Below are 25,830 nucleotides of genomic sequence, written 5' to 3'. Positions count from 1 at the left end.
TGCTTTCGCCTAGAAACACACAGCGTCTCCCTGACATGCTGCTTCAACACTAACTGCGGTTACTGAAACCACGCCTTCTTTCTTTGCTTGTACATTTGGGCGGCATTATGCTAATATTTCCACATAGTGACGTGACGTGACATGTGGCCAAGTATGGTGACCCATACTCGGAATTAGTGCTCTGCATTTACCCATCCAAAGTGCACACACACAGCAGTGAACACACACACACCGTGAACACACACCCGGAGCAGTCGGCAGCCATTTTATGCTGCGGTGCCCGGGGAGCAGTTGGGATTCGGTGCCTTGCTCAAGGGCACCTCAGTCGTTGTATTGAAGGTGGGAGAGAGCGCTGTACATTCACTCCCCCCATCTACAATCCCTGCCGGTACGAGACTCGAACCCACAAAGCCTTTGGGTTATGAGTTCGACTCTCTAACCATTAGGCCACGACTTCCCCTTTGTGAGGTAGATATGTGGGGGCGTGTTAGAACGAGCCGTTTTAGGGGGGCGTGGCAGAGTCTTAACTTTGATAAAGAATATCTCTTTGGTTTTGAGACTTTAGTCTTTGCAACTTCAGGGATCTTATCTATGCACAATCAGCTTGTAACTCTCCAAAGAGAAAGGAAAACTTGAAATCGCATCATATGACCCCTTTAACAGAAAGACAAGCTTGCAAGCTTCCGAAAGAGTCCGGCCAATGTTTTCGGTCACTATCTCCAGTATTACTATTTTCTACAAACATATATTAAAGTAATAGCTAACATCCCACCTCATCCTCTGCAGTGTATGGGTGCCGTCAGAACATGAGTCCAAACAGCTGATAAAACATCACAATAATCCACAAGTAATCCACAACACTCCAGTCCATCAGTTAACATCTTATGAAGTAAAAAACTGTGTGTTTGTAAGAAACAAATCCATCATTAAGACATTTAATCATTGCTTTCTCCAGTGAAAAAGTCGTCTCATCTGAATCGGGAGAGAAATATGCACAGATCAAGCACAGTTTACAAACAAAAAAAAAACAGCTCTAAACAAATATTTGGGTGTATTTTGATGTGAGAGACAACAGGGGATGGACTTTTTCACTGGAGAAAGCATTATTATGGATTATGGATTACACACACACAGCTTTTCACAGTGTTTAAATGCCATCTATTAAGTACTGCTTTTAAATAAAGAATGGCAAATAATAAAGATTCATTTTACTGCTGTATAACAGTCTCTGAGTTATCTGGAACAAATCATACTGTTAATCTACAGTCAGAAGTCTGTTGTTCCCTCCTCAGAGTTTATTACTCTTATCTTGAGAAAGTACAAAGTGCAAATCATCCTCCCCTTCCTGATCATAATTTGCTAACGTTCATCTATACCAGTTCATTTGTGGTTCACTATGAGGGAACTTGGAATAATTTTGTTCATTTTTGCTCTAAACCACAACATTCAGGCCCAAACAACAAAATCAGGTAAGATTAAAAACAACAACATATTAAATTGTGTTATGAGTGATAAATGGGTTTATGTCTGGTTTGGTCTTAGTTTTTTCCTCATTACTTCATGTTGTTAAATGTAGAAAATACTATTCTCAAGGTCAAAAAAATTACCAAATCACACAAAACATAACCATGTTTTATGTGATGAAATTAGGTTAAGTGAAAAATGTATAAGCATGAGCAAAGGTTCTTCTTTGAACTTTCTATGGACAGTGGACAGTCACACCTTAGAAAGTCATTTCGCCATTAGCAGCGAATAGGAGGGAATATATATGTATGTATGTATATGTGTATATATGTATATGTGTGTTTTCATGCAGAATTTTTATGCAGAATTGCAGTTTATATTTTAAGAATCTAGAATTTAAATAAATGATATGAAGTTGAAGTGTAATTCTTAACTAGAAAATAAGGTGCATTGAGACAAACCTGGAATTAATACTTTAAAAAATAAAACTAATTTAAAGACAAAGAGAAAGATAGAAGTATAGATCTGTTTGAAATGTTACATCTTCATGTTTAAGAGTAGGCTAGGGTGTAATAATACTCCATTTGAATTTGTTTGAATTGTAATTCAGTAAATTCCATTTCCTGTCATTCCAAGTCAACTTCCTGTGGGGTGTGGCCAATTTAATTCAAATGATAAATTCTGAATTTTGCAGAACCGTATTATAAATATAAAAAAGATTGTATAAAAAAATATCTATATTCTTGCAAAATCGTGATGACAAATAAGATTTTAAATGAGACTGAATTTGCATACTATTTACACAAAGTGTCAGTCACATAAAAAAGTGGAGAAAGAAATGGTGGAGAAAAGTTAATGAAGCCACAACAGCATATACAATTAAAAGAACATGAATACACACTAACAGATTGGGACGGACAAGTGAATAGATTTAACTTATAAAAATGGTGTAAACTACACCATTGACCAGTGAGTCTACACCTTTCATGACACAGGACATTGCAATTGATATTATTAATGAGAATCAGGCAATTGATTTTTGTGTTTGTTTACAATTGTAAATTTACTTGTATTTATGACTCCAAATGTATTCAAAGAGAATATTTAACTGTAACAGGTACAAATGAAACCATTGTCTTGAGTTTTTGTAGGCCACTGGCTGTTCAGGACAGGTGTAAAACCCTAGTAATCGTTAACAAAAAAAAAGATAACATTTACAACTCATAAAAACTAGGTGTGGACTGTGCCAGACTAGTTACACATTACTCATTCAAGATACAAAGATCACTCCCATTTCCATGGTTGCTTCTATTGTTTTTGCATAATGTAGCATATATAATGATGCTTTTAATAAATTGTGATTTTCTAAAACTTGGACACAGATATAATGCAGTGCAAATCACTTTCTGTCTAATCTAGACACCTGCAGTCTAACGCCAGATGCAGGGACGGGACCTGAATCCGATGTTCGAGTTTATATGTACTACGATGCAGAAAAAGACAACTGTTATCCGTTCCGATACTCGGGGAGTGGTGGAAATGCAAACCGTTTTATAACAGAGAAGCAGTGCATGAGAAACTGTTCACACAGAGCTGAAGCACTGTTTCCTATGAACGGTAATTGTTCTACACACATATGTCTAAAATTGTATATATGAAATACACGTTATGATTGATTATGATTCATTCGTTTATTCAATCTTGTCCAAACAATGCTTGACTTAAGAAAATACTGCCACCGTGTGGTAGAAACAATATATATATATATATTTTTTTTTCATTTCACTGTTTTTAACAGCAAGACAAGTTTGCACTCTTCCAAAGAAGCCAGGAGAATGTTTCGGTCACTATCTCCGTTATTACTACAGTCCTGAGCATCACACATGCAAGTCTTTCTACTGGACCGGCTGTGTGGGCAACGGAAACCGATTCCTCACACTTAACTGGTGCAATGCCACATGTTACAATGCAGCAGGTATGTGGCTAAAAGTGATTTTACCCAGAGATCTATATGCAAAAGCGAATGCTAATGTGTATTTGTTTGAATAGATCAAGGCCTCGAGGACCATTCAGGTGAATCAGATGTACCAATTGGTAAGTGAAACTTAAATATGATGTTTTCAACTCAATCTAATTTTTTATTCGATGATATTAATGTGTTATTATCCCATCAGGAATTATCTTGGGCGTTGTGTTTGGTCTTATTGGTGCCATTATTTTAATTGTGGTGATTGTCTTTGCTGTCAAGAATAAGTAAGTCATTACAGTATGTATGTACAGTATATATATATATATATATATATATATATATAAATAAAATTAGAGTTAAACTGTGTCAGAACAAATTCATCTTGATAATGTCAGATAACACTTAAGCAAAACATGGTCAGGTCAAAGAGTCTGAATAGTTTTTGGTCCCAAATTATTATCAGTTTTACTGGTAGTCCACTGTATGTAGAATTTTTGGGTATAATATGTCACAATTTACTTTATTTTGCTATCCTCACTTACATAAATTAATTATAGTGTCCTGCACCCACTAGGAAACTAGTGTGTGTGTGTGTGTGTGTGTGTGTGTATGTATGTTTGGCTTTACTGTTTGTTACTGAAATTTTTTTTTGTAAATACAATTTTAATATGGAATTTTCTAGGCCTAGCTCGAAGAAACGTGGGGAAAAAGATGGAAAGTCAGCAGAGCAACCGCTGAAAGAGCAGTCCATTGAGATGGGAGGAGGAGAAGCACAGCCTGCTACTCTTGAAGTCTCTACAGTCTCTTAAATTTACATTTTAAACCACAAATGTACATTGAAACTTTTGGGCAATAATTTTTTTACAATTTTTTTTAAAGATGTGCAGATAAATATGCTTGCACATAATAGTTCTGTTGCTTATTTACTTGTACTTTGTACTGTATTTGGAAGTCCATTTTTATTTGCACTGTTTTATATGTCCGCTAAACTGGTCATATCACAATAAACATTTAAACCAGAAATGTCAGTATGGTCTTAAATGCCTTATAGAAATGTGGCATTGTTTGCCTGTCGGTGCTTGGAAAATGAATCACGGGCCAGGTAACTGTATATATCATTTTATAGTGAGAGAACATCAGTGGATGATGATAAAGCAGAGGTTTTCAAATAAAAAAATAGCATAAAATTGTGAAAATAAATAAATGAGTCAATTTACAGAATTAATGTTGTTAGTCATAGTTTTATGTTTCTCTAACTGATTGCAATAATAAACATAAAATAAGTGAACATTTACAGAATTAATTATGTTATTATACTGTTAGTCATAGTTTTAGGGGTTCACTTTAGAAATAAAATAAAACAATACAAAATTAAATAAAAATAAGCTGAATGAATAATTATATTATATCATTTATTTTTATTATTAACTAAATAAATAAATACAAGTTAACATTTACAGAATATATGTAATTATATTGTTATCCATAGTTTTATTCACAGCATCAAAAAGTTTCAGAACAGCAGGAGCATGCATGTCTGCTCTCTTAGACCATAACAACACCCTGACCTCACTTAGCAGACCAACATCACTGCCCAGGCATTTAAACGTTTAAACTGGAAAGCGAAAACCCATTTTTTCCCTATTAACACGCACTTTTAGTTGAAACCACCACAGAAATCCTCCAGAAGAGGACAGACTGGGTTAGCTAGTGCTTTAGCTAGCACACAGACTCATGGAGTGCCCTCACCTCAGCTCCAGTGTCTGCATGACTGTGGATCCGACCCGGTTCCCCAACGGTCCCCCTTCCTCGTGGTGCTGCTCCGGTGAGTTAAACGCGGATCCGGATGATAATTCACCCAAACCGTGTATCAATTCAGTCCGTTTCCTGGAAGATATGTTAGCTCGAGCTAGCCGAACCGGCTAAGTGCCTCATTGTTCACAGCAGCTCGCGCTGGGAGACTTGTGTGTTTTTGTACTAATATAACTGAAAACTAAAGAACATATCAACATATAATATGACATGGAATGATAATATTCAGTAATTGTGCTTTATTAAATATTAAACCCCAAACAGAGTAACGTTAGTTTAGCTTCACACAGCAGTCAAACGTGCTATTATTGTTCTGTGAACACATTTCAGGGAAATGTTTTGTTTTAAAAATATATTAAATGAACGTCACATTTACTTTCCTTTCGTTTTCTCCTGTTTGTTTCAAAAAGTTACGCGAGTTTTTAATAGATTTTTTTTCTTAGTGGCTTTTAATGTTATATTATTGTGATTGAATCTAATTTGTCGTTTGCTTTATATCGAGCTGTTCATTTAGGGTACAGATCTGCTTGTTTACAGTATGATTAATATTGATCTTCATATGCAGAGAATATAAAGCAGACAGGCATACCTGAAAATAAACCGGAAATAATGTCTGCAAACGTTTTTAAAACATTAGTGTAATGTTAATACAGTCATGGCTTTAAATGTGTAAGAAAGCACTGAAATACAAAGGATCTGAAAAAGTTTTGCTACTTTTTCCTCACTTTTTTTTTTATTTTTTTTGATTTGGTCATTTGCTGTATGGAAATATGAAGAGTGGCAATTTGAAAGTGAGCTACTGTAGATGGTCATTATTGGCTTAGTGTGGTACTGCTTTTACAGGGGCCGGTTTGCTGGAAAAAATATTCCCGAGAACATTCGAGGAAGCCTTTAAAGGTTGGAGAGACCCGTTAGGTCTCATGGCAACAAACTTGTGGAAAGAAGTGCAGGATCTAGTGTTTGCTTTTATTATCATCAGAATCTCCTTGAAACGCATAGATTTCATGTATAAATAAAAATGAGATGTAAAAAGTAGGTGTATTAGAGATATTATTAATTGGGGTGCATGATATTGAATTTTATTTTTATATTATGGCCAGTATCATAAATAGTGGCGGACGAATACATTGCTGTCTAAAAGTTTGGGCTCGGGTTTTTGAATAGATTTTCTTATGCTCCACCAAGGCTGTAAAATACAGTAAAAAGAGCAATGTTATAAATTATTATTACAATATAAAATAACTGTTTTCTATTTTAATGTATTTAAAAATGTAATTTATTTCTGTGATGCAAAGCTGGATTTTCAGCATCATTACTCCAGTCTTCAGTGTCACATGACCTTTCGGAAACTATTTAAATATGCAGATCTGCTGCTCAAGAAACATTTATTATTATTTTCAATAAAAGCTTGAAGGAACAGCATTTATTTTAAGTTTATTTTATTTTTAAGTAAACCTTTGTAACATTGTAAATATCTTTCCTGTCACTTTTGATCAATTGTGTGCATCTTTACGGAATAAAAGTATTAATTTCTAATATTTATTTATTTAATCTTACCAACACCACATTTTTGAATGGTAGAGTATTTGGCTATTTTGAAATTTTCAACATGGATAAATTCTGGCAAATATCAATGCATAAACATTTCCTGTTTTAGGTATTTTGTAGTGAATATAAACAACTAATAAAATAAGTTCTAAAATTTAAATGTACCATTTTGTGTACAATCTTATTTGATGCCATACATATTTCAGCATTGCACTCTGTAAATATTGGCATCGATGACGACTGGTTATAAATATTTATTGTTTTGCCTGTTTTTAATAGCATTTTAAAAAAAGCATCTTAAGCCTAAGAGAAGCTGCCTATTTTACAAGTGTAGTGTGTGTATATACAGTATATATATATATATATATATGATCTGTTTTTATAAATTTTTTAATACATGTTGTAGCCTATTGTAATATTTTTAAGTGTAGGCCTAGCACACAGCTTTAAAACTAAAACATTAAATTTTGTCCTTTTTGTTTTTATTATTTATTATATTTCCCTTATGCATATAACATATTACTTAATGCCTTCATAATTGACATACATCAAATGAAGAAAAAAGAATGCTAATTATTAATAACAATAACATCACCAGTTTATTATGCATCCATACTTTTCATTACATAATAGGTTATGATGATGTGTATTTTTGGTGGCAAGACCAGAGTGAAGATGAATTGAAATGTTAGATTACACTGAAAACCCATGAACATTTAGGATGTGACGCCCAGTGGCCCCTCAGCACACCCACAGGACATGAGAAATGCCCCATATCTCTTCTTTAACACATTTCACACTTATGAAACATGTCAGTCGTTAGTACTGCTAAAAAGTTAATTACTTAAGTATTCATTTAAAATGACTATACTAGTAAAACAAAGCTATGAATGAACCACCTTCAATACCATATAAATGAATTTGGCTTCAATTTTACTGCACTTTATGGCAGACTCTTTGGGAAAATCGTACACAGCATACCTGTTAAGGTGGCTTTGTTCCTAATAACATTTTGTCATTTTGTTAGAATGTCGCTTCTGTTGTGTGAAGCACATTATGTAAAGCATGTTACAATAGCACAGCATTGCCGCTTTCTTAATTAGCGCACAGGCGGTCAGCAAGTACGAGGAGACGTATGGGGTCTATTGACTTTTTCCACATTTGTTGGGGTCGTGCAGAGACCAGCATTCATGAGAATCGACTGTTCCTTAGCAACAGCTAATTCAGATGCTTGTTGTGCGCTCAGAGGGAAGGTGATCAAGGCAATTAGAACAAAGCGCTCTCTCCCAGCCGGCCACAGCCAGAGATTACATTCACATGCGGTTAATATGCCACCTTATCTCTTCACATTGCAAAAGTCTTTATTATACACTAGGTTTCATGTTTTGAGTATGCGGGTCTGCTTTTATACATCCGTAAAATACAAAATTATATTAGCAAAATTATTTTAAAAAATAATTATTTATTATTTAAAAATGATTTAAAACATGATAAAAATATTAAAAAGATTTATTTAATCACTTATTTACTTGCTTATTTATTTTAATCCCAAGATTATGTGTGGGTCTAGTATAGAGCTTGAAAAAATATGCTTATACTTTTTAAATATTTTATTATATGTATATTCCTTATTTATTTCTTTATTGTTGTTGTTTTTTAAAGCATTTTAGCATTTTAAGCCTAAAATAAGCAGCCTATTTTACAAGTGTAGGCAAAATAATGAAAAAAAAATTGTACTAATATAAAAAAAAAAAAAAAAAGGTCTGGTTTTATAAATTTTTAATACACGTTATAGCCTTTTGTAATATTTTTAGCCCAGCCTGAATAATTTACTTATTTTATTATTTTAGGTGTAGGCCTAGCATACACATTTAAAATGCTTTGAAATGAAAATAAAAAAATATATTATATATCGTCCTTTTTGTTTTTATTATCTGTTATATTTTCCTTATGTATATTATGTATTGCTTACGTATTTTTTTTGTATTTTAAGCCCAAGAGAAGCTGACTATTTTACATGTGTAGGGAAAATCATTAATTAAAAAAAATATATAAAATAAAAATGATTAAAATGTTCTTTGTTTTATACATTTGTAAAATGCCAAATAATATCATGGATGTTACTCATATACAGTATATTTTGATGTTTTGTAGTTTGCCGGTCAAACAAAAGTCCATGGGTTTGCCTGACGTGTTTGAACGTGCATTGTGGAAGGTGAGTGCTTAAGTTGATATTTTTAGTCTGTGTGGTGACTTACAGTAAATATTACAAATAAATGATTATTTATATGTAATGTAATTGATCATTTAGAATTATATGTAAGCCTTGTAGTCAGTGCACTGACATACAACGCCGTTGCGCTACGGGTGTCCCGAGTTCGAATCCCAACTCGAGGACCTTTCCCAATTCCGCCCCCCCTCTCTCCCACTTCCTGTTAGCTCTGATCTGTCCTGTCATAATAAAGGTGAAAATACCAAAAGAAAAGAAAAAAGAATTGTACTTTAATTCTTAAAATATAAAAATTCTCACATATTAAAATGACTTTGCATCTGTTTCCTGTGGCAGGTATGTAAACGGCCATGCCAAAAAGCATTTTGAAGAGATTCAGGCACCAGGAGGCTATCAAAGGAAGCCGGAGCGAGAAAAGTCGAGCGAGAAGAGTCAGCAGCACTCTGTGTGTATGGACTGTAACAGTTATAGCACGTTCTGGTTGGTTTCTTCCATATTCTTCCCCTATTTCCCTATTTTTCTTTCCATAAACGCTTTTAAATGGACAGTAGTAAGATGAGAGTGTCTTAAAGGGACAGTACATACAGTATTATTCAGTGAACAATGTTGTGTGTTAATCTTTCATGATGTTCTTTTTGACCTTCATACCATTTTTTCCCCCTGTAGTTACAGATGCGACGAATTTGTGGTGAACGACACAAAACTAGGGCATGTGCAGAGGGTCAGAGAACATCTGCAGAGTTTGGAAAAGTAAGTCTGGTGTTTATCGAAGTGTATTTATCCTTTCATCAATCATCACATAAATACATTGTTTATTTTATTGCTTTTGAAATGATTTATTCTCTTTGTTCAGCTCTGTGTCTAATACCGACAGACAGAGGAAGAGAAAACGGTCAGACAGTTCCTCTCCTGACAGTAAGCTGAAGAAAGACAGCGTGAGTTTAATTGGATTTTAGATACGTTTGTAAAAGACCCTGGTGTGCTAAGATAGGGTTTGGAAAAACTTGAAATGTCTCACCACATATTTAATTGTTAATAATTACTGAAAGGTAAAAAACGTCCTCATGCAGTACAGGTGATTTCCCACACCAATATGCTGTCATTAAGCCCAGAAGAAGCTGCATATTTTACTTGTTTTATTATTTCATGTGTACGTCAAGAAAAGAGCTTTAAAAAAGTAAAATATTTATAAAAAAAAAAAATATATGTATATTAGTGCTGTCAAAACGATTAATTGCATACAAAATAAAAGTTTTTGTTTGCATAATATATGTGTGTTCTGTGTATATTTATTATGTATAAATAAATACACATACTGTATATATTTTGAAAATATTTACGTCTATTTATATTCATATAATTTATATTATAAATATATTTAATATATAAAATAAACATATTTTTCTGAAATATATACATGCATGTGTGTGTATTTATATATACTAATATATATACACACAATCAGCAGCACAATCTATAGCACAATCTATAAACACTTGATTTTTTCTGAAATATTGTTAATCTTCATCTCTCAAAATTCAAAGGAATATTAGCTGTAGGTATACCACTGTTCTACTAACATGTTTGACAAAATAACCAAGGCATTTTAACAAAAACCTTTATTTTGTGGAAAACACAGTGATCAAAATTAGAGAACAGTAACCACTGTTGCACCAAAGACTACAGAATACCCAAAACGTGTCACTCGTTTAGTTTTGAATGGGGAAAAATGCAACGCTCAATATGGCCACTCTATCGAACGAAGCCCCACCTTCTGAATAAAAGAGCCAATCACTAATCGGTAAAGTCAGCGCGTCACTGCAGCTGCCGTTAGAAGTCCTGGTTGCTATAACCGAGTGACATGACTTGCCTTAAAGAGACTTTGGTAGCACAAAAGAACATTACAACAAAAATTTCGGAGGGTTACAGCTGTCAGAAATTAATAGGAAGTGTAATGGCCCCTGCTTTGAATGACTTCAGCAGATCTGTGGCCGCAGGACATCAGTAGTTTCTCACACTGCTCTGGTGTGATCTTGGTCCACTCTTCTTCCATTCTCTTCCATAGTTCGGTAACTGTAGGGGGTTTCTTAGCCCTAACTTCGTCACCAAGGATTTTCCACAGATTTTCAGTTGGGTTTAGATCAGGACTCTGGGCCGGCCATTTCATTATTTCAATGTTCTTAGTTCAAGGAACTGCTTTACCCGTTTTGCAGTGTGACGGGGTCATTGTTTTGGGATGATTGGGAAATGCTTGCAGGGAAGGAACCGCATGTTGCTGAAGGAGGTTCTGTTAAACATTTACATTCACCCTGCTATGTAGCTGTATAAGAGGCCCAACTCCTGCTGCAGAACATCCCCAAAACCATGACACTTCCTTCCTTGGAATGACCAACTTCTCTTGCAATGGCTCAAAGGGTCATCCCTTTGGCCTTCATCTGGACCGCGTCCTGTCGCAGGCTTTCAGTAATCTCAGAGCGACCCGCCATCTTGCAATCTCAGTGAAAATTGGAGGAATGCTGCCAGTTAAATAGGGTTTGTCATATAATTAAGGAAATTAACACCAGATTAACACCAATAGCCTGGAGGTATCTGTAATTGTTCTCTGATTTTGATCAGAGTTGTTTTTCAAATATCTCATTTAAGTTTTTTATATTGTGCTTCAGAATACAATTCAGAATACAATTAATTTATGAAATATGCTTAAAAAAAACTGTTCTTCTACTCCTATTAGGATAACTTCAAATAGGACTAAGCAGTGACCTTGAAATTAGGGAAATTATAGGTTCTCTATTTTTGATCTCCACTGTATATTTATTTATTTTTTAACATTTGTATTAACATATCATAATTTATATATATATATATATATATATATATATATATATATATTTTTTTTTTTTAAACATTTAATTTGCTTTGAGGGATAAAATAATAATTATAAAATGAGCGTGTATATATAAACTTATATATATTTTTTTTAAAGGGGTCATATGATGCTATTTTAAAGACTTTTATTTTGTGTATTTGGTGTAACAGAATATGTTGACATGCTTTAATGTTCAAAAAACACATTATTTTTCAAATACTGTAACTAGTAACAAAACATACTTACAGTCGCTGATTCAGAAGCGCCAGATTGTCATAGCAAAGTCGTAATTAACCCTTTTTTTATTTTTATTTTTTTAGAAATAGCCCTTGTGCACAGCCAGCCTTGTACTCTTCTAGTTTCAAAAAAACTGTCGTCCATAAAATGCGTTGCACAAATTTGAACATCTGGGTTGTGCTGTTCTGTTGTAAATAAATCGTAACCAATGATTCCTAATTCCATCTACTTCCGGAAGGCCAAATCAAGTGCTTTTGCTTTCGCAATGAAACGCACAGCGTCTCCCTGACATGGCTGCATCAACATTACTGCTGTTCCTGAAACCACGCCTTCTTTCTTTGCATGCACATTTGGGTGGCATTATGCTACTATTTCCACATAGTGACGTAGGTATGTGGGGGCGTGTTAGAACGAGCCATTTTAGGTAGGCGTGGTTGACTCTTAACTTTTATAAAGAATATCTCTTTGGATTTGAGACTTTATATGCACCAAGAGATTGTAACACTCCAAAGAGAAAGGAAAACTTGAAATTGCATCATATGACCCCTTTAAATATAACATTATATATATATATAATATATATATATAGAGAGAGAGAGAAAGGGAAAAAAATTAAGTAAAAATTACACACACACACACACACACATATACAGTATATGTATCTGTATGTATGTATATATTGTTTTATTTTTTCTTGTATTTTACCATGTATGTGTATATATATATTACTTATATATTATTTTTATTTTATTTTACTTTTTATTTTTATTGTTTACATTTTAAGCCCAAGAGAAGCTGACTATTTTAATATTGTATGTCTCTAGTGTAGAGCTTTAAAAATGTATAATTATTACAATTATAAAAATGTTATATTTGTTATTATATATAATATTATATATTTAGAGAGAGAGAGAACGAGAGAGAGATAGAGTATAAAATATGGACACATTTAGTATAAGTTACAGTTGCAGTATACTGTAAGGTGACAACACTAAGTACCCAGATTTTTGCTTTGAAAATTTAATTAGCGAAGTGTATACACTCGCTTTTTAATTACAAATGTGTAACCCAAATGTGTTCTTGTTCCATAATTTTTCTTTAATGTCACCACACAGGACGGCACTGTAGCACAGTGTGCCACGGGCCTCCGCAACTTGGGCAACACCTGCTTCATGAACGCTATTCTCCAGTCCCTGAGGTAAGAGCAACCCTCACGACCCCGAGCCAAGGGCAGCCGGCGATGCGTAGCCTGGCAGGGTGTGGGTGGCCTGGCTGGTGGAGGTTGAAAGCCTCCCTGCGCTCTGCTGGAGCCTCTAGTATGTGCTGGCAGGTAACGGTGCCTCTGTGGCCAGTGAGCTGGCTGGAGGAGTGCTTAGTGGGCAGCCAGGGGACAGATTAGGCCGTCTGCCTGCTCACCGCAGCCAACCTTACACTGGCCGGGCTGATGGCTAAACCGCAGCGAGCAGCTCATGCCAAATACACATAAACCGTTCAGCCTGCATTGTTACGAACTATTGAGGGGAAACATTAATTTCACTGAACTTAAACTACCGTTCAAAAGTGTGTAGTCAGTAGGATTAAACAAAATTAATACATTTATTCAGCAAGGATGATTTAAATTGATTGTACATCTACAAAAAATCTATTTGAAATAAATGCTGTCATTCTGAACTTTATATTTATTAAAGAACCTGAACAAAATGTATCACTGTTTCCACAAAAATATTAAGTAGCACAACTGTTTTCAAGTAATAGTAAGTAATCAGCAATAGTAAGAAATGTTTCTTGTGCTAAATCACACTAATGCTAATTCATGTTAGAATATGCTAGCAGTGCATTAAATCATGCTAGCAACATGTAAAAACATGCTAGCAATGTGGTATATAATGCTAGAAACAGACTAGCAATGTAAAATAATGATATCAACACGCTAAACATGCTAGCAGTGTGTTGAATCATGCTAGACGCATTCTAGCAATGTGTTAAGTCATGTTAACAATATATAGATTTTTCAATTAGTTTTGTGTGGATCATGATTTAACATGCTTGTAACATGTTAACACCGTGCTAAATCATGCTAGCAATGTGGTAAATCATGTTAGTAACATGTTAGCAAATCATGCTATCGACATTCTTAAACATTCTAGTAATGTGTTAAATCATGTTAGCAATATGTTAAAACGTTAGCTATGTGCAAAATCATATTAGTATGTTAACAAAATGCTAAATCATGCTAGCAACATGTTTAAAAAGGCTAGAAACATGCTAACAAAACATTAATGAAGCTAGAAACGTTACCAACATACTAAAACATGATAGTGTTAAATCATTAAACATGAAACATGCAAGTAACGACTGAGGAAGTCGTGGCCTAATGGTTAGAGAGTCGAACTCATAACCCAAAGGTTGCGGGTTCGAGTCTCGTACCGGCAGGGATTGTAGGTGGGGGGAGTGAATGTACAGCACTCTCTCCCACCTTCAATACCACGACTGAGGTGCCCTTGAGCAAGGCACCAAACCCCCAACTGCTCCGGGTGTTCCCGTGTGTTCACGGTGTGTGTGTTGACTGCTGTGTGTGTGCACTTTGGATGGGTTAAATGCAGAGCACTAATTCCGAGTATGGGTCACCATGACATGTCATGTCACTTTAACAGCTGTGCTGTTATCGGTTTTAAGGCCTGAATGAGACACTAAATCTACCTAAAAAAAACTTTCTATTTGCGCACTTCTGCTGGCCATGATCCATGGAAAAGGAAGCCTGGGCAAGGTTGCCATAGCATTCTGGCATACTGTTGATGTTTAATTTGTGTTTGGAAAGATATACCAAATGGTTGTAACTCAAAAGGATTTTACGTCATGTCTAAGACATATCTGTTTAGTTAAACACTGGGTTCTGTTTCCTGTCTCCAGTAACATCCAGGTGTTCAGCTGTTATTTTAAGGAGCTGCCCTCGGTGGCCTTACGAAGCGGGAAAACCGCAGGAAGGAGAATGTACCACACCAGAAGTCAGGGGGACAGCAGTGTGTAAGGTCCTCTCCACTGAATGGCAAAAGGGAGGGGGGAGGGGGGGCAGTGATGTCCTTTATTTTAAAGAAATAGTCAGAATATACTTTTCATAATGTAAGCTCTTACAATATCATATGCCATATCATATACAATACCAATATTAGTCTTATGCTCTTGTTTTACAGGTCTCTAGTTGAGGAGTTCAGGAAAATACTCTGTTCACTTTGGCAGGGGAGTCAGACTGCCTTCAGCCCAGACGCTCTCTTTTATGTCATCTGGAAAATCATGCCGAGTTTCAGGTATCATAAAAATCACAGACACAGTTGCACAATTTGTTTCAGTTTTTCCTTGGATTTGTCATCCTGAGCTTTTATAAGATACACTACAAATTTCACCAAAAATCAGTTGAATTTGTTTCATTATTCAAGCACTTAGAAAAATATTTTGTCCATTTTTCATGGACATTGGTCAACCGATATGGCTTTTTTATGGCCAAAGTTCATGCTTATATCTTAGAGAGTAAATGCTGATGGCCAGATAGATAATAAATAATTAGAAAATTAATCTATTTGAAGAAGAAATTAGACCTTGATAAAATAAATAAATAAACAGATTAAAACTTTAGATAGGAATTTCTTGATTTTGTAACCTATCGTATTAGTGTTTTTCACAAATAAAGTTGTTAAAAAAAAAAACTTAAATAAAAAGTAGAACAAAAAGTGCTTCCCACACTTAACGTCCATAAAAGAAAAATGTATTGTAATAACTGATGTAATAATTTTTGATGTAATAAATTAATAATGTAAGTAATGTAAACATTTGCAGATATATCAGCCTTAGATATATATTGATCAACGACAAATTTTTGTTCTGTTTTGTGTACTAAATGTATTCAATATTACAATATTGTCAATTATACAATAAATGTCAAATGTTTACATTTTACTTCTAGAATATTATCTTATATATTACTTGTATAATAATATTGCATAATATTAAATATGAAAAATGTAACAATCAAATGTAAAGTGTAAAATTTAGTCATTAATTGTGAATACCAAGAGGTTCCAGACCGAATACAGTTATGTTAAACCAGTGCCTAAACAGCAGTTTGACTATTGGTTAACATTATCCAAAAGCCTGCATGGCCTCAGGGATGTCATTGGAAAAGGAAATGTTTTTTCTTAATAAAAATTACAAAATCAAACTTTTATTTCCTTTAAAGTAATGTGCTGACGAATCATTCTAAATAGTAAGAGCAATGTCTTTAAGAAAGTACATTTTGACTTAGGGCTGTTACGATAACCGCAATATCGCAATACCGCACTATTGACGAGCAAACCACAGAGGAATGCAAGAACCACGATTTGGTCACTTGATTTCTTTTTCCGTAAGGTTATGCACTTCTCATTTTACACTTCGTGCATGTGTACTGAATATTAAATAAGTTAGTAATGATAACATAATGTTTACCATGCTGATTTGTACAGATGCTCCGTATATTTGCACTTGCCTATAAACAAACAGCGAGTGAGAGAGAGATCGACTGAACGCGTGCAATTACTTGCATCTGTCTTTTCATATACTGTATGTTTGTGAAAATAGATTGTCATGTCCAAGGAAAGTGAAATCTCTGTCTTCACATCGACGCATTGCTGGTCAGCTGAGCCTTCTAAAGTGGCGCTCAAAGTTAAAATGATTTCAACAGCGTGTTTCATTACGTCTCTCTTTGAATGAATCAGCGTTTTTGAACGTGTAGTTGAATGAACGGTTTTGAAAGGACAGTCCTTTGCCGCCACCTTGTGGCGCAACAATCTAACTGCACTGACTGACAGCCTGTCTCGTGGCAATATCAATAGAAAGTCTCTAGTCAGATTCGAGGATCAGAAATAACTCTGTTATACATATAGACTAACAATAGCCTAACGATCTTATTGTCATGTTCTGATATGTGGACCGTTATTTTGTCATTCTCTTTTGTTTACTTCACTTCCTGTTTCAACGCTATTTGGTTGGTTTCAATGGTTTCTGATTATGACCTCGTTATATCGTAACACATACACACACAGATTCTATATATATATATATATATAGAAATTAATATATATCAAAATTACAAGGGAAATTCCTTCACCGCGACGGCCCTATTTTGACTTGACTATTTGATGTATTTTGCAGGGGTTACCAGCAACAGGATGCTCACGAGTTCCTGCGTTACCTTCTGGATCATCTCCACCGAGAGATGCAGGGAAGCAAGAACGGGTCGCCCAGTCCCGCCCTGTCCCCGGACCGACCCAAACATGCTTCCGAGAGCAAATGCTGCATGTACGAACACATAAATTCATCATTTGTACTCCCCTATCCACCTTTGTTTGGACAAACAGGTCATCCTTTCCAAAACATACAGCACTCGATGAGCAAGAACTAAATATTTTGGACCCCTCAAACAAAAACTGCATTTTTCGAAAGAACCACAGTATTTTAGTATTTAAAAAATGCACAACTTGTCTTCGGTGAACTACACAGATGTTTCGGGGCAAATTTCTAATTCGAGGTAGGTCTATCTCAGCAGGCCACCCCTCGTTCCATTTCTTCCCTGCTAGTTTAGCGAGTACGTGGGCAGCAGTGATAAAGATAACTTTTTACGGCGCACAGAGGGAAGTCTTTTTCGTACACAGAGACAGCTGTTCCCACATTTGCCTGCTGCTAGAGCCAGAGCCACCCTGTTGTGTTTGTATTAATAGCTGCAGACAAGTGAGGAAGCCCCTCGGCCAAGAGCTGTGAGGGTGACCTGACTGGATTTGCCGGGGTTATTGAAAAGGAAGTGCAGTACCGACCCAAACATGCTTCCGAGAGCAAATGCTGCATGTACGAACACATAAATTCATCATTTGTACTCCCCTATCCACCTTTGTTTGGACAAACAGGTCATCCTTTCCAAAACATACAGCACTCGATGAGCAAGAACTAAATATTTTGGACCCCTCAAACAAAAACTGCATTTTTCGAAAGAGCCACAGTATTTTAGTATTTAAAAAATGCACAACTTGTCTTCGGTGAACTACACAGATGTTTCGGGGGAAATTTCTAATTCGAGGTAGGTCTATCTCAGCAGGCCACCCCTCGTTCCATTTCTTCCCTGCTAGTTTAGCGAGTACATGGGCAGCAGTGATAAAGATAACTTTTTACGGCGCACAGAGGGAAGTCTTTTTCGTACACAGAGACAGCTGTTCCCGCATTTGCCTGCTGCTAGAGCCAGAGCCACCCTGTTGTGTTTGTATTAATAGCTGCAGACAAGTGAGGAAGCCCCTCGGCCAAGAGCTGTGAGGGTGACCTGACTGGATTTGCCGGGGTTATTGAAAAGGAAGTGCAGTGTTGTGGCATGCTCAGTGGATTGTGCTGAACAAAATGGCAGGTTAATACTGCTGCGAACAGACAGACTAGATGTGCTTTCACAAAGTCCCGATTCTCTTGGGATCGGACTTGTGTGGGCTTATTTAATAATGTAGAATGGTTTTGCTTTTTTCCAGAAATGGGACCTCCACTATCGTTACATCTGTGTTTGGTGGCATTCTACAGAACGAGGTGTACTGCTTGATATGTGGCACGGAGTCTAGAAAATTTGATCCATTCCTAGGTGAGCCATCAATTCTGTCCGTCAGCTCTAAAAGCTTTGTCGACTTCTGTCGCTATGGTTACACTAAATCTCGCTCTCCTCCAGATCTCTCATTGGACATTCCCAGCCAATTCAGAATCAAGTTCACAAAAGACCAAGAGCCGGGGCCAACATGCACTTTAAATGGTAAGAGATGTTATTAGAAACTATTACATGGCTGCATTTTGGTTGATTTTGTTCACTAAGTCAACATGTACTGTCTCTCAGATTGCCTTCGGAGTTTCACAGACCTCGAGGAACTTGATGAAACGGAGCTCTACATGTGTCACAAGTGCAAAAAGCGACAAAAGTCCACCAAGAAATTCTGGATCCAGAAACTGCCCAAGGTGAGAGAAGTGTGGAACAGTGGCGGCTCGTGGGTTTTAAAATAGAGGAGGCACACTAATTGTATTGGTCTGGGATCCCTGCCGATTATTATTATTATTATTATTATTTGCTTAACCACTTTAAAATGGCTTTTTGGTTGCTTTTAGTCAGAAAACGTAAAGAAAACGACATACATACAGCAAGATATTCACTTACCTCGCCTATCACTTGAAGCAAACATCCATCCCTTCTTAAAAGTCTGTGTTAAAAGAGAGCTGCCTGTTGTTCCATTTAATTAAGTCGACTGCTGTACCGTTAGCCTATATCCAGCTTAGGCTGTTTTCCCTAAATTTGTATATATACTGTTTGAATGACAGCTTGGTAAATCTGTTGGCAATCAAATATTCAATATCGCTACTCATCATAAGTACTTGGTACATTATCAGCGCAGCGGCAGACGTTCAAACTAATATCACGTAATTTACGTCTCTGTGATGATTGGTTGATATCAGAAGGGAGGCTAGCCTCCCTTGCGAGGTTTCTTTTCTCAACACTCCTCAGCGCTGAAAGTGAACACTCGATGGTGATTGGCAAATTTTTTTTACCAACGGAGGCACGAGAGCTCCGCGCTCCCCTGGCCTCCCCCTCCCCTTCTCTATCATTAGCGTTTGTAATTACATCAGCAGATTCGGCACATTAGTGATAGAAAAGCGGCGCTTTCACGTTATGGTATTACAACTGGGAAATTACAAACAAAAAATACACATTCTGAGACATGAACTGAAATTAATTGTGAATTTTATTAACATTAAATGTCCCCATTTTCACCTTAAAATTATGGGGAGGCTGTGCCTCCCCCGACGGGCCGCCACTGGTTTGGAAATATCCTTTTTTTTGTTGTTTTGTTTGTTTTTTTCAATAAAACGCGGTTCATCTAGGTTTTAACAGTTATATGGTGTGCTATCTCTGTGCAGGTCCTTTGTTTGCATCTGAAGAGGTTCCACTGGACAGCGTTTCTGAGGAATAAGATTGACACCTATGTAGAGTTTCCCATGCATGGCCTTGACATGAAAAGCTTCTTACTAGAGGTGAGAGCAAAACATTTGTCAATTTTGTAATAAGTTTACTTGTAACTGAAGAGGGTTTCAGTATGTTATTTAATTAGATTTTAATACTTAAATAAATAACTATAATATTTAATTATTTTATATAAAGTAATAAATGTAATATTTGATTATTTTATATAAAGTAATGAAATAATATTCATATTACTATTAATTGAATAACAACATATTAATTTAATATTTAATAATAATTTAATTTTTAAAGGTAATAATGTAATATATATATATATATTTCACTTTTAATATTAAATGAAATATAAGTACACTTTTTTATATATATATATATATATATATATATATATATATATATATTAAATTGCAGAAACGTCTATATATTATAATGTCAAATATATATATATATATATTCTATTGTTTTTATTTTTATATATAATCATTTCTTTTTTATTCTATTTTATGTTGTAGATTTACCAAATTGACCAAATATTGTAGATTTTCCACATTTGGAGGGTAATTTAAACAACTAAATTAAATTGCAGAAACTCTTCTAAATATTATAATGTCAAATATATTAATATAAATATTCTATTGATTTTATTTTTAAATAAGTATGATGAATGCATGTACTCTAATATACATATGAAAGTATAATAATAAAATACAATATTTAATAATATAATAAAGACATTTTACTGCAATCTAGTAATTATTTTAAGAACTATTACATCAAATTTGATTCATTATCAATTGTATAATTTAATAATAATTTATTCATTTTAATTTAAATATTAGGTAATTATATACCTTTATATATAGAGGATAGGATTAAAATGATTATTTCAATATTATATTATTAAATAAAATTTTTAGTTATATGATATCATGTTTTATGGAATATTGATTTTATAACAATTATGTAATTGTACTCAGCCTGAAAACAGCTTGCCAGCGAGATGCCTGTATGATCTTGCTGCAGTAGTGGTGCATCACGGATCTGGGTAAGTAAATGCTTGCCTTGTGCCATTAATAACAGTATAACATTGTTTTTCACTTCTCACAACTGTAATAGATAATAGTTTCATTTTGGAAGTACTTCTATGTAGTATACAGTACATCTCATTTACTGTACCAGCCTGAAGTTGGGTTTCTTTGTCCTCCACTAGATGGGGATATTATATCAGTAGCTCTGGTGATCTTTCCTGTTCAATCAATACACACTCTGTACAGAGAATCAGATATATATATATGATATTCCACCTCTATCCTCTCCCACAGCATCGGCTCAGGACATTACACGGCATACGGGCTTCACGAGGGCCGATGGTACCACTTCAACGACAGCACGGTCACTCTGGTCAGTGAGGAGGCTGTGCTGAAAGCCAAGGCCTACATTCTGTTCTACACAGAGCGCAGCGATCAAGAGAGTCCAGCCAAGCTTTAAGACTTCCTCCAGATCAGTTATTGGACCTTCGTGTGTGTGTCGTCATCTGTCTCATGTCTTATGCTATCCAGTTATGATTTTTGTGTCACAAAACCTCAGTACAAACCGAATTGCTGCTTATGTTTCGACTTGATGACTTTTCGTTTAATAGACTTAATAGTCCCAGTTTTTTGTCTTCATACAGCACCAGGGGGGGGATTTTTGTCTGCCGAATGAACTCAAATTGACTGTAGAAACAAAATGGTTAGTTTACAATTGATTTTTTTCTCTCCTCATTGAGTGTTTTTCCGTCGTCTGAAATGATTACAGCTGTCACGTTTCTGTCACGCCAACGACCTGCTCGCTGCTCAAGGAAAAAACGTTTCTGTTCAGCTCAGAAATTCATGCTTGTCCTCCGAGCCTGCTGTTCATTGATCTAGGTTGATGTGGAGGTATTTCCGAATTAAAACTTGAAATATTTGATTTTACATGACAAAACAAGATGTCGTTTGTATCACAAAGCAGTAGTTGACTCAGATCACCTCACTAATGTGAAAATGACTTTTGGAGAGAAGGGTCCAGTAGCTCATGTGTTTAGTTTCCTTTACGCTTGAAAACGTTTGACCAGATGAACACTTTCTGTCCTTTTAGAATTAAAGGAATGCAGATTGTGCAAAAGTTGGTTTGTGTGTTTATTATATTCTCAAAGTTAAAACATATAAATAATAATTTATTGTATTTACTGGTCCATTTTGCAGCTTATGTTGGCCAAGACCTGCTCACTTCACAAGTTCTGACCAGTATTATTTTGAGATACTATTATAGTTTATTATAGAATATTTTGAATTATTTTGTTGTTTGTCATCATTAGTTTTTATTTTTAATATAGTTATTTTTTTAATGAATTTTTATTTTAGTACATCAAATGAAAATGAGAAATGTTGCCTGGGCAAAAATAGCTGAATTGACTCCTCCCCCCCCGATATCATAGGACCAACCATGGTTCGTTTAGGACCAGGTAAAGCTGAAAAGTGATTTGTTCTTCCTCACAATTGTTCATTCTTGCAACCTTGTTCCTTGTAAACTTGATTTTGTTTCCAAAAGTTGTGCAAAACGAGCCAATCAGATAATAGCTTGCCAAATAGAGGAAGTGCATGCAATTTGTGTGTGTGGTTGTGTGCGTGCAAATATGCATCAGATGGTCCGTGGGTGTGCCGTCTGAGCATTAGCACTGAGACTAACTGTGCCCCACTTCTGTATCAGACATTACAAATAGGGTAAAACTTAATAGATTATCTCTGTTCAGCCCCCCAAAAAAACCTTCCTAGAGGAAGTAAAACTAAAAATTTACCACATTTCGATATATGTGTCAGTTCAGTGTCTTTCATTGCCAGTGTTACGCCTTTTGTGTTATCAATTCTATGAAAGACTAAATCAAAACGAACCACTATAGATATTTTTAAAAGATACATATTTAATTATATCTATTGTTTTATTTTTATATATATGCATGTACAGTATGTATGTAAAATTCTTAGAGGTGTGTTCAGTTAAATACCTTGGATTTTGGATGGCAATGTTAACTTGGGTGTATTTTGAATACAAAAGAACATGCTTTTGCTCAGTTTGAATTGCTCATATTGAATTGAATGTTTCTGTACACGCTGTTCTCAAACACGGGTGTGGGTTGTGTCACGATTTACACGATTCTGCCCATGTCATTGCTGCAGGTGGAGTAGCGTTCTCTTCTACCTCGCTTGAAATAGTGGCAACTCGTTCCCTAATCTTTTTCAAAGGACTGCTTCCAGTGTCACCCACTGTGAAACGTTAATGCTGAATGGTTTTTAATGACGTAAACCGCTCCAAAACAAGAGTGTAAAAGGGCGTGCTTCGTTCCCATTGTGAGTTTTTCTTTTCCTTCCCCCTCGCTCATTCTATCAACGGCTGCCACCCACACACACTCTCGCACAAGCTCCCAGGGGCAAAATAAACACTGAGGCTCCCCGTACGCCACGTGCCAGAGGAATCGTCCCCGACAGGCAGGAAGAACAGCTGCTCGGCTCGCTCACAGGTGTATTTCTTAAGTCCTCATACTTTAGAAGACAAAGTTAATTCTCTCTCCCCCGATAGGTCACAGCTGACAAAAAGATCACGTTGCTTGTGTTACCAAGTGCCACTGCATCGATTGCGGCACGTTATGACTCGATGAGAGTGACTCAAACAGTACAAGCTGCAATTTGCACTTTACCCAAGAAAGATTTGCCAGGTTTGCTGTGAGTCATCTAATGATATCAGGTGTTGTTGTCAGGTACCATATCAAGTGTAGATATTGTCTAGAATAATTCCTGTAAGGAGGCAGAAATGCTAGCCTAGCTAATTTAGAAGTACACTTTGTTCGGTGAGCACAAGTCTTGCAGAACTGCAGCTCAGCCTGTACTTTCACTTCAGTTATACAGGGCAGGCTGCCAAAAGCGAATGCTTTCTTTAAAGGGGTCATATGATGCTTTTTTAAAGATCCTTATTTTGTGAATATTGGTTGGTTTGTTTGAGGGTCCTGACTTGCCTTACACAGCAATGTTGCCTCAACCAATGATGTGAGATTGGGGTGTGGCTATCTGTTTGGCTGACCAATGACAAATGAGGGGATGTGTCGTCATTTTTGTAATTCCATTTGGTGCTGCTTAGTGGCGCAAAATTACTTCACCTGTAATCAGTGCTGGGGCAAGTTACTTTTAAAAGTAATGCATTACTATATTGCATTACTTAGTTACTTTTTATGGAAAGTAATGCATTACGTTACTTTTGCGTTACGTTTTGTCACCTAAGTTTGGCTTGCTTATTTGTTTTTTAATAACAAAAAAAACTATTTTGTTGAAAATTTAAAAGTAATGTGTTACTTTTCTAGTTACTTGAAAAAAGTAATCGGATTACATAACTCACGTTACTTGTAATGCTTTACCCCCAACACTACCTGTAATACTGCAAGAATTTTTTTTATTTAGTCAAGTAAGTTCAAACTTTCAACTGGAAAAACTGTAAGCAAGGCAACTTAAGGCATACATTACTCAACTTTTAAAATCTGAATAGATTTTAAAACACTAGGCATCATACACTTACCAACTTTGTAAATGGTTACAGAAAAAACACTGAATGACACAGGATCACACACTAGAATTTCAAGTCTTTCCGAACATATACTCATGCAGAAACACTGAATGATAACGGTGTTCTAAAATCAACACAAAATATCAAACACATTTGATATCCTCTGACTGGTTGGAATCATAAGCTGCACTAGAGAAAAACAGCTCGAAATCGGCTCCAGAGATCACATTTGTAAGCAGCATACATCATCAAGGATGCATTATTTAAAAAAAGTAACCATGATAAAAAATTGACTCTTATTCCTAAATTAATGTAATTATTTTGCAATCTTTGGAGGGAACAGTCTTTGAAATGAGACAGCAATAGTCTCAAGTCCAAAATAATTTGAATCTGCACCCATCATACAATAAGCTATCTTCCATGAAACTCTGATCAAAATCCGCAGACTGGCTTTGACTTTAGGCAACTAGCGTTGACTCATCCAGACTGAAACCAGGGCAAAAATCTGTGCAAAAGTTGTGTAGTGCATTCCAGCCTTTACATTCACAATGGGTTTGATTCTGAAAAAATGCTGACAAATTGACAGAGAGCCTTTTGTGTAAATGCAAGGTGGAAACATAACGCAGGAAAACTGAATCCCAGTTGAAGCCATAGTCTTGTGGGCTGCACTCGACATAAGTTGCAGCTTAAAGTCCCTACTTAAAGTCCTTTCCCGATCCCATTCCCTCTCTTGTATCACTTCCTGTCTCTACTTAACTAAGGCAAAAACTTCCCTAAAAAATATGTTAAAAAAAATAAAAAATCCTAGCATCAGACCCTAGAAGATCCGATGCTGTGAAACGTGTGTTGTAGCAAAAAAAGCTCCTCTTTCATTTATTGTGGTATCTTCTTCTAAACATTTGCATATGGTTCCGCTAAACCAAGGGTGTCAAACTCAGTTCCTGGAGGGCCATAGCCCAGCACAGTTTAGATATAACCCTAATTAAACACATCTGATCCATCAACGTTCATTTTGTCATTGGTTTGATCTTGGCCAGGCAGATGTTGCTACCCTGAGATATTTAGAAAGACGAAGTAACCTTAATGAATCCCACATCCACTTTTCTTTT

General features: G+C 35.6%; 2 protein-coding genes across 2 annotated transcripts; both read left to right on the top strand.

Moving 5' to 3' along the window:
- The first annotated feature begins 1,378 nt into the window (after positions 1-1,378).
- Positions 1,379-4,375, top strand: LOC107573404 (kunitz-type U19-barytoxin-Tl1a-like). The gene is made up of 6 exons (XM_016259842.1): positions 1,379-1,469; positions 2,884-3,081; positions 3,263-3,439; positions 3,514-3,558; positions 3,639-3,717; positions 4,116-4,375. Exons 1-6 carry the CDS (start codon positions 1,397-1,399, stop codon positions 4,240-4,242), a joined length of 699 nt encoding a protein of 232 aa, XP_016115328.1. The 5' UTR covers positions 1,379-1,396; the 3' UTR covers positions 4,243-4,375.
- Positions 4,376-4,944: 569 nt separating this feature from the next.
- On the top strand, positions 4,945-22,246 carry LOC107573379 (ubiquitin carboxyl-terminal hydrolase 3). The gene is made up of 15 exons (XM_016259816.1): positions 4,945-5,258; positions 8,948-9,008; positions 9,360-9,503; positions 9,690-9,773; positions 9,877-9,958; positions 13,242-13,324; positions 15,037-15,150; positions 15,318-15,431; positions 17,311-17,457; positions 18,663-18,769; positions 18,854-18,934; positions 19,016-19,134; positions 20,089-20,202; positions 21,127-21,194; positions 21,472-22,246. Exons 1-15 carry the CDS (start codon positions 5,168-5,170, stop codon positions 21,635-21,637), a joined length of 1,575 nt encoding a protein of 524 aa, XP_016115302.1. The 5' UTR covers positions 4,945-5,167; the 3' UTR covers positions 21,638-22,246.
- The last annotated feature ends 3,584 nt before the right edge of the window (positions 22,247-25,830 follow it).

The sequence above is a fragment of the Sinocyclocheilus grahami genome, unplaced genomic scaffold (genome assembly GCF_001515645.1).
Source record: "Sinocyclocheilus grahami isolate Dianchi unplaced genomic scaffold, SAMN03320097.WGS_v1.1 scaffold31.1, whole genome shotgun sequence".
Lineage (NCBI taxonomy): Eukaryota > Metazoa > Chordata > Actinopteri > Cypriniformes > Cyprinidae > Sinocyclocheilus > Sinocyclocheilus grahami.
The sequence above is the reverse complement of the archived record's forward strand: the minus strand, read 5'-3'. Positions and strand labels throughout refer to the sequence as shown.